A 10,031-nucleotide genomic window follows, 5' to 3' on the forward strand; every position below is an offset into this window, starting at 1 on the left:
TGTGTGTGTGTGTGTGTGTGTGTGTGTGTGTGCGCGTGCCAGGTATGCTCCCTTATTTGTGTGTGTGTTTGTGCCAGGTAGACTTCCTGGTTTGTGTGTGTGTGTGTGTGTGTGTGTGTGTGTGTGTGTGTGTGTGTGTGTGAAGATTGTACCGTCTGTGGATCAGTTTTCTTGGTCTCTGCATGACTGAGCCTCCATCATGCCACCACCACATCACCTGTGTGTTAATGCAGCATCACAAGATGTCACCTGATAACACCAATTAATATCAATACAGCAGGAACCTCAAGCAACCTGAGAACACACAATAACACACAACGTCACGGCTCAAGCCAATACAGAACCGAACCCGGGTTTCTGTTGGGGAAAAAAGTAAATCAAGTCAAGAAGCTTTTATTGTCATTACAGCCATATAAACCTGTTACAGTACACAGTGACATGAGACAACGTTTCTCCAGGATCAGGGTGTTACATAGAACAAAGACAGAGCTATAAGGACTTAGTAAGTGTCCTAGATACATAAAATGTATCTGTGTAACCTGGTGCACACAGTGTGAGACAAGACAAACAAGACAGGCAAGACAGTGCAGGACAAAAGACAGTGCGGGACAAAAGACAGTGCAGGACAAAAGACAGTGCAGGACAAAAATACAAGACAACACACAAAGACAATACACAGAAACAGTGCAGTGTAAATACTGTACATTCAACAATATTGTGTGTGCAGAAATACTGTAATGAACACAGTATTAAAGCAGCAGGTCCCTGAGATAATGTAAAGTATTGTACAAAACAGCAAACAACTGAAATGTGAGACAGAATGTGCAAAGAGCAAAAACATGTAAACAGTTTGATATGATGGTGCTGTAGACATGGATATAAAATTGGAAGAGTGTGTATTTGGTGTCATTGCAGTCCATATAGTTGATTGTGCATGTGTGTGTGTGTGTGTGTGTGTGTTTTGTGCTCAGCACAGTTCAGTTCATTTGTTAAGGAGTCTGTTGGCTTGTGGAAAGAAACTGTTACACAGTCTGGTCGTGAGGCCCGAATGCTTTAGTACCTTTTTCCAGATGGCAGGAGGGTGAAGAGTGTGTGTGAGGGGTAAGTGTGGTAAAGAGTGTGTGTGAGGGGTGTGTGTGGTAAAGAGTGTGTGTGAGGGGTGTGTGTGGTAAAGAGTGTGTGTGAGGGGTGTGTGTGTGGTAAAGAGTGTGTGTGAGGGGTGTGTGTGTGGTGAAGAGTGTGTGTGAGGGGTGTGTGTGGTAAAGAATGTGTGTGGTGTGTTTGGTAAAGACTATGTGTGAGGGTTGTGTGTGGTAAAGAGTGTGTGTGAGAGGTGTGTGTGTGGTAAAGAGTGTGTGTGAGGGGTGTGTGTGTGAGGGGTGTGTGTGTGAGGGGTGTGTGTGCGGTGAAGAGTGTGTGTGAGGGGTGTGTGTGTGGTAAAGAGTGTATGTGAGGGGTGTGTGTGTGTGTGTGGTAAAGAGTGTGTGAGGGGTGTGTGTGTGTGAGGGGTGTGTGTGTGTGTGTGGGTGGTGTGTGTGCGGTAAAGTGTGTGTGTGAGGGGTGTGTGTGTGGTAAAGAGTGTGTGTGAGGGGTGTGTGTGTGTGGTAAAGAGTGTGTGTGGTGAAGAGTGTGTGTGAGGTGTGTGTGTGTGTGGTGAAGAGTGTGTGTGAGGCAGAGATGGGGGACTCGAGTCATATGACTTGACTCGAGTCGGACTTAAGTCACAAATTTGAGACTTGAGACTTGCTTGACAAATATTAAAAAAGACTCGACTTGACTTTGACTTGACATTCATGACTTGAGACTTGACTCGGACTTGAGTTAAATGACTCGAAATAACTTGTTTTCTTTTTGTTTTATCTTTTTTGTCTATTTTGTTTTTAAATCTGTTTTTAAACGCACACAAGAGCGTAATCTAACCACGTGACGCAGCAGGCAAGCAGAGGGAGCGCGCGCACTAACTAATAAACCTTAACAGTCGTGACGAAACATGGAAGGTGCTACACCAAAAATAATTAAGTTCGGGTACCGGGATTTTGTGCAAGATGAGAAGAGAAGAGCAGCAGAATGCGACCACATCGCTCACAATTGAGTGACAAAGTTCTATCAAATTAATTTTTTTTGCAAGTGCAATGTAGTATAAATGTTTGGTCACTGTTCATGTGGAAATGTCAGCTGTTTTGCAATAGCACTTATAATTGGTCTTCAGTGTTAGGCTTTGTGTGAAAAGTGTATGGACCGTTTATGGGGATGTACATTATATATAAAAAACATATACAGTATATAAATATAAAAATAAAAAAACTTAGGAGTTGCAAGCAGAGCCATTTTCTAGTCTCATTTTCTGGGCCTTTCTCAGCCTTCGTAAGAAGTAGAGACGCTGCTGGGCTTTCTTGGTGATGGAGCTGGTGTTGAGTGACCAGGTGAAGTTCTCCAGCAGATCAACACCAAGAAAATTGGTGCTCTTGACGATCTCTACAGATGATCCTTCAATGTTCAATGGAGAGTGGTCGCTTTGTGCTCTTCTGAAGTCAACAACCTTCTCTTTAGTTTTATCAACATTCAGAGACAGGTTGTTGGCTCTACACCAGGCAGTTAGATGTTGCACTTCCTCCCTGTATGCTGACTCGTCGTTCTTGTTGATGAGACCCACCACGGTCGTGTCATCGGTGAACTTGGTGATATGGTTCAATCTGTGCTTTGCTGCACAGTCGTGAGGCAGCAAGGTGAACAGCAGTGGACTGAGCACGCAGCCCTGAGGGTCTCCAGTGTTCAGTGTGGTGGTGCTGGTGATGCTGTTCCTGATTCAGACTGACCGAGGTTTCCAGGTCAGGAAGTACAGGATCTAGTTGCAGAGGGAGGTGTTCATTCCCAGCAGGCTCAGCTTCTCAGTCAGGTGCTGAGGGATGATTGTGTTGAATGCTGAACTAAAGTCTATGAACAGCACTCGTATTACTTTATTACAATGGGTGTGAGTGCGACGGGACGCTAGTCATTAAGGCAGGACACTGACACTGTAGACGAGGCATGGGGACGATAGTGATTGTCTTGAGGCACGTTGCTCAGGGAAATGTTGAAGATGTCAGCGAAGACATCCACTAGCTGTTCTGCACATTCCCCGAGTACCCTGCCAGGAATGTTGTCTGGTCCAGCAACCTTCCGTGAGTTATCTCTGCATAGAGTTCTCCTCACATCGGCCGTGGATAGACAGAGTACCTGGTCGTCGGGGGAGGGATGGTCTTCCTTGCTGTTAAGTTGCTCTGCACCTTCAACTGAGCGTAGAAGTCGTTCAGTGCGTCTGGGAGGGAGGCGTCGCTATCACAGGCAGGTGAAGCTGTCTTGTAGTTCGTGATGGCCTGTATGCCCTGTCACATGTGCCGGGTGTCTCTACTGTCCTGGAAGTCTGGGCATGTGCATGCTTTGCTTCTCTATATATATATATATCGTCGCTGTCAGACGGAATCCTCGTATCTCCAAAACCGTTATTTTTCAGGAAATTAAAAAAACGCCGTACCTTATCTGCAGTGCACAGGGTTTAGTCCGCGTTACAGTGGATTGTCTTGCGCTAAATTCCTGTCCTCAGACGAGCACCAGAACTAGCGGGGGTCAAGATTTTTTTTTCTTTGAGCCCAGTGTTTTGAAGACATTTACCTCAGAAGACGTGTTGGTTCGTTGCGACACCTCTTGAGGAGAAATATGCCGTGAAGCTCTCCCGCGGAGTGAGGAAGAGGTGGACAGTTGAAGTGTCCAATGGAGTTATGAGATTTGCACTCAAGCTATTTTCAAGACTTTAGATAACTTAATAACTTGTAAAAATAACAGACCCACGTGGGGACTGACCAATAGCATCGATATGTGAAAAAATATGAAATTGACCAAATTTGGACATACGAGGTTTCCGCCCGACAGCGACGATATATATATATATATATTTATCAGAAGATTACTCCTAAACTAAAAAAATAAAAATGCTTTATTTGTTTGGACTGTACTGGTTTGGTTGTGTCATGATTCAGCCTGGACTTTTGGCCATGTGCTATTGTCGTTCCTCGTCACGTGTCTGCCCCGCCTTCGTCTGCTCCTCCCTGTCACCACACCTGCTCCTTATTGTGTCTTCATTGTCTTGTATATTTAAGTGAGCCACGTTGCCGATGGCGGCGCGGAATCATTAGTTACGTTTACCCCTCGTCATGTCTAGTCCTTGTTAAATGTCGTCATTAGTATTGTTTTAGTTATCGTCTTTCTGTCTATGTCTTCTTTATTTATTAAACCCCCATCATTTGAAGCTATCCTGCGTACGGGTTTGTCTCCTTCCATCCAGGCTGTGACAGAATGATTCCGCCTAAAGAACTCAGACCCAGCAGGATAGCTTCCAGCTCGGACCGGCTTTTTTCTCTTCTTCCCTTGGACTGTTCCGCCAGTCCTTCGAGCCCTTTTCTTTTTTTTGCTGACATCGCTCCGCCCTTTTTCCGGTGAGGGACGCCGCTCCAGTTTTCGGTTCCGTCCGAGGCAGACGTCGCCTCACTTCCGTCGCGGAGGATGTCACCATCCCGTTTTTGCTCCTTTTTTGTTTTTTGGTGTCCTGCGGCATCGCCCCGCCCTTTTTCCGGTAAAGGACGCCGCTCCAGTACCGGTTCTGTCCGAGGAGGGCGTCGCTTCACTTCTTCCGTGGGGGGTGCTGCAGGCCCAGGGCGATGGACCTTCCCCCCCTCCCACCCTTGGTATTCTGGTCATCGGGACGTGAGTCTGGCTGCGGTGTGTCGGGGTTGTGTTCGGCCCTTCAGCTCGGCTGTGGATATCGCTCGGCCCTTCAGCTCGGCTGTGACGTCTTTCGGCCCTTCAGCTCGGTTGAGGATATCGCTCGGCCCTTCAGCTCGGCCATGGAAGTCGCGTGGCCCTTCTGCTCGGCTGAGGACGTCGCTCGGCCCTTCTGCTCGGCTGTGGATGTCGTTCGGCCCCTCTGCTTGGCTGTGGACGTCGCTCGGCCCTCGCTGGCTGTGCCACCGTGAGCCTTGCTCCCCCCACCTACCTCGCCGTGTGCCTTACTCCCCACATCGGCCTTCGCCGTGTTCCTCGTTCCCCCATCTGCCTTCGCCATGTTCCTTGCTCCCCCCCATCTGCCTTCGCCATGTGCCTCGCCTCCCCCTCCTGGACTCTGACAGGGTTTGGCGCTTCGGGAGCCGCGCCTTGGGGGGGGGTTCTGTCATGATTCAGCCTGGACTTTTGGCCATGTGCTATTGTTGTCGTTCCTCGTCACGTGTCTGCCCCGCCTTCGTCTGCTCCTCCCTGTCACCACACCTGCTCCTTGTTGTGTCTTCATTCTCTTGTATATGTAAGTGAGCCGCGTTGCCAATGGTAGCGCGGAATCATTAGTTACGTTTACCCCTCGTCATGTCTAGTCCTTGTTAAATGTCTTCATTAGTATTGTTTTAGTTATCGTCTTTCTGTCTATGTCTTCTTTATTTATTAAACCCCCTTCCTTTGAAGCTATCCTGCGTACGGGTCTGTCTCCTTCCATCCAGGTTGTGACAGGTTGTATGATTAAAGCCTGTATGCATGGCTTAATAACGGTACTGTACACAATAAACATATATAATCAGATATTACACAAACACTAATGATGGTGTGTTCATTATAAAAACATGTCCAGTGTATTATAGTACATTAGAGTAAGCACTTTATATACCGCAGTAACCCAGTTGTTAGTATCCTGTTATACCTTAATACAGTATAATTTACTACAGCGTACTACAGTATAGTCAAATTTATGTTCTATAGTCTGTATAAACATTTATGTAGCTTATACAGTTCATGTTTTTGAATGGTGTGTGTGTGTGTGTGTGTGTGTGTGTGTGTACAGAAATCAGGACAGCATTTGTCTAAAGAGCTGTCAGACTGTGTGGTGTACTGCAGGAGCGTACGCTTCAACGGCTTCAAACATTCGCGTGTCCACTCCAGGTTCTACGAAGTGTCGTCCTTCACAGAGTCCAAAGCCAGGAAACACATAAAGGAAGGAGGTGAAATGGTTTAAAATCTGGACCTAATTTTTGAGAGCCAGAAGACGATATTTTTGCTTTTCCTCAGTGTTTTAATAGAGTTCTGTCTGTAACAGGAGCAGAGTTTGTGCTTCATAACGCACGCCAGCTGACCCGGATTTACCCCAGCGGCCTGAGGACCGACTCGTCCAACTTTAATCCACAGGAGATGTGGAACGCAGGGTGCCAAATCGGTGAGTCCGGCAACTAGCTGTGGTCTGAATATTTAGCAGATATACAGATATCACGAGGAGGACGATTTAATTCCGTCCACAGCCAAGGAGACACTGGAGCACGTTCTATACTGTACATTCTGTACAGACCCAGATCTAAAAACACAAATGATTATCTTTACTCGTCCCTCAGTGGCTCTGAACTTCCAGACGGCCGGCGTGGAGATGGATCTGAACGATGGTCTGTTCAGTCAGAACGCACGCTGTGGTTATGTGCTCAAGCCGCCGTTCATGCGACACACAGAGCAGCGGTTCGACCCAGAACACCCACAGAACCGACACGGATACACACCTGTCACGCTCAGTGTAAAGGTACACGTCCTTCAGATTGGGGTTGATTCTCAATTCTGTACACGAGGCTGATGACACAGTAGGGACGTGTGTGTGTGTGTGTGTGTGTGTGTGTGTGTGTGTGTGTGTGTGTGTGTGTAGGTGATCAGTGGTCAGCAGCTGCCCAAGGTGAACATGAAGGAAGGCTCCATCATTGACCCACTGGTGCGAGTGGAGATTCATGGAGTCCCTCAGGATCAGGCCAAACAGGAGACACGCCACATCGAAAATAACGGTCCTCTAGCAACACACTCACGACACTGAGTCTACACAACACTGAGTCTACACAACACTGAGTCTACACAACACACCATGTGTCACATTTAACACAACACTGAGTCTACACAACACACCATGTGTCACATTTAACACAACACTGAGTCTACACAACACACCATGTGTCACATTTAACACAACACAGTCTACACAACACACTATGTGTCACATTTAACACAACACTAATTCTACACACCATGTGCCACATTTAACACAACACTAATTCTACACACCATGTGTCACATTTAACACAACACTAATTCTACACAACACACCATGTGTCACATTTAACACAACACTGAGTCTACACAACACACCATGTGTCACATTTAACACAGCACTGAGTCTACACAACACACCATGTGTCACATTTAACACAACACTAATTCTACACAACACACCATGTGTCACATTTAACACAACACTGAGTCTACACAACACACCATGTGTCACATTTAACACAGCACTGAGTCTACACAACACACTATGTGTCACATTTAACACAACACTAATTCTACACACCATGTGTCACATTTAACACAACACTGAGTCTACACAACACACCATGTGTCACATTTAACACAACACTAATTCTACACACTATGTGTCACATTTAACACAGCACTGAGTCTACACAACACACCATGTGTCACATTTAACACAACACTAATTCTACACAACACACCATGTGTCACATTTAACACAACACTAATTCTACACACCATGTGTCACATTTAACACAACACTGAGTCTACACAACACACTATGTGTCACATTTAACACAGCACTGAGTCTACACAACACGTGTCACATTTAACACAACACTGAGTCTACACAACACACCATGTGTCACATTTAACACAGCACTGAGTCTACACAACACACTATGTGTCACATTTAACACAGCACTGAGTCTACACAACACACTATGTGTCACATTTAACACAACACTGAGTCTACACAACACACCATGTGTCACATTTAACACAACACTGAGTCTACACAACACACCATGTGTCACATTTAACACAACACTGAGTCTACACAACACACCATGTGTCACATTTAACACAGCACTAATTCTACACACCATGTGTCACATTTAACACAACACTAATTCTACACAACACACCATGTGTCACATTTAACACAACACTAATTCTACACAACACACCATGTGTCACATTTAACACAGCACTGAGTCTACACAACACACCATGTGTCACATTTAACACAGCACTAATTCTACACAACACACCATGTGTCACATTTAACACAACACTAATTCTACACACCATGTGTCACATTTAACACAACACTAATTCTACACACCATGTGTCACATTTAACACAACACTAATTCTACACAACACACCATGTGTCACATTTAACACAACACTAATTCTACACAACACACCATGTGTCACATTTAACACAACACTAATTCTACACAACACACCATGTGTCACATTCCTCTTGTGTTGTGTTTCTCTCGGTTCTGTTTCCTGCATGTTTGCCTTCGGTCTGTTTCACTCTGTCTGATCTTTGTTTTTGTCCCCCTGCAGGTTTTAACCCCATATGGAACGACACACTGATCTTCACTGTTCATGTACCTGAACTGGCTCTGGTGCGCTTTGTGGTGGAGGATTACGACAAAACATCAAAGAACGACTTTGTAGGACAGTACACACTGCCTTTGTCCTGTATACAGCAAGGTGTGTGTATGTGTGTGTGTGTGTGTGTGTGTGTGTGTGTGTGTGTTTAGAGATTAGTATAGTTTATAGATTATAGTTTCATTTTATTTTTAATTTCAGGTTATCGTCACATTCACCTCCTGTCCAAGGACGGCACCAGCATCCCTCCATCCTCACTCTTTATTCACATCAGGATTAAAGACGCAACTTAACACCACACACACACACACACACACACACACACACACACACACACATGCGCACACACTGACACACACATACACACAGAGACACACACACACACACACAGACACACAGAGACACACATACACACAAAGACACACACACAGACACACACACACACACACACTCCAAGTCTTCCGGCTCATCCGACATCATTGTTATCACACAAACACACACAGAACCGTAACTACAGCAGGTGCTTTATATGTTTTTTTGTTAAAACTATATTGTGTAACTTTATGTTCTATAGATGTATGAGTTATAATAGTGCGCCAAAAGTTTTTACTTTTTATATCCCCCATACATTCAGAAAACCGCTTGAATACAATATTTCAGTGTCGATTGTTCTGCAGCACTGTGAAGTGTGAAAAGCAACATGTTTAATTTAGCTCTTAACTTTACGATCACGTGACTTACGGCTCACTGCACGACTTGGATCTGGAGCAGTCGGTGTGTCTCGGAGGTTTTGTAGAGAAAACATACAATATAGAGAATATAAATATACTCAATATAAATATAGACCTGACACCTCACATCACTCTGTACTCACACTTAAAGGTGGGGTCTCCAATGTTTGAAAGCCACTGTTGACATTTGAAATCACCAAAACAAACATGCCCCTAACCCAAATGGGTCCCACCCCTGTATCGATAGCTCCGCCCACACATACATATGTAACCCAGGCAACTAACAGAAAGAAATGTGTCTCTATCATAGCTGAAGGGAAGAACAATACGATTGTAGATAAACAAACAAGCAAAAATGACACACAAACATAATCATGTAAAGGACAAAGACATATATTAGTTCTGTGTAACAAAACAAAACCAACGTTACTCACCTATGGAGAAGGAAAAAAGCGCCTCGGCGTCTTAAGTAAAGTTGGTCACATATTCACAGATTGGAGTTTCCCGAGTCAATAACTCCTGAGCTAAACACTGTTACTACACAAAACACGGTTGTAGCTGCGTCTCTACATTACTACGATAGAAAAGAGGTGTTATTTGTGTAGTAACAGTGTTTAGCTCAGGAGTTATTGACTCAGGAAACTCCAATCTGTGAATATGTGACCAACTTCCTGCTCCTTCAGTTCTCTCCAGCGCTGGAAAGCTGATCCTATATTAACACGTCCTACTTCTTACCTTATCGTAAGTCTTTCTTCACTTTCTTTCTTTGTTTTTATCCTCCATGTCAATGTTAAAACCGCTTTCTGCTAATGTC

At 44.9% G+C, this 10,031-nt stretch overlaps 1 protein-coding gene across 1 annotated transcript in view; it reads left to right on the plus strand.

Moving 5' to 3' along the window:
• Positions 1-9,657, plus strand: part of plcd4a (phospholipase C, delta 4a) — an 18,802-nt gene extending 9,145 nt beyond the window's left edge. Inside the window, exons 10-15 of the mRNA XM_060858811.1 lie at positions 5,861-6,017; positions 6,113-6,229; positions 6,402-6,580; positions 6,701-6,833; positions 8,439-8,588; positions 8,688-9,657. Of these exons, the coding sequence (XP_060714794.1) occupies positions 5,861-6,017; positions 6,113-6,229; positions 6,402-6,580; positions 6,701-6,833; positions 8,439-8,588; positions 8,688-8,779 (828 nt within the window). The 3' untranslated portion in view covers positions 8,780-9,657. The remainder of the gene's footprint in view (positions 1-5,860; positions 6,018-6,112; positions 6,230-6,401; positions 6,581-6,700; positions 6,834-8,438; positions 8,589-8,687) is intronic.
• The last annotated feature ends 374 nt before the right edge of the window (positions 9,658-10,031 follow it).

Source organism: Tachysurus vachellii, chromosome 23 (genome assembly GCF_030014155.1).
Source record: "Tachysurus vachellii isolate PV-2020 chromosome 23, HZAU_Pvac_v1, whole genome shotgun sequence".
In the NCBI taxonomy this organism is placed as follows: Eukaryota; Metazoa; Chordata; class Actinopteri; order Siluriformes; family Bagridae; genus Tachysurus; species Tachysurus vachellii.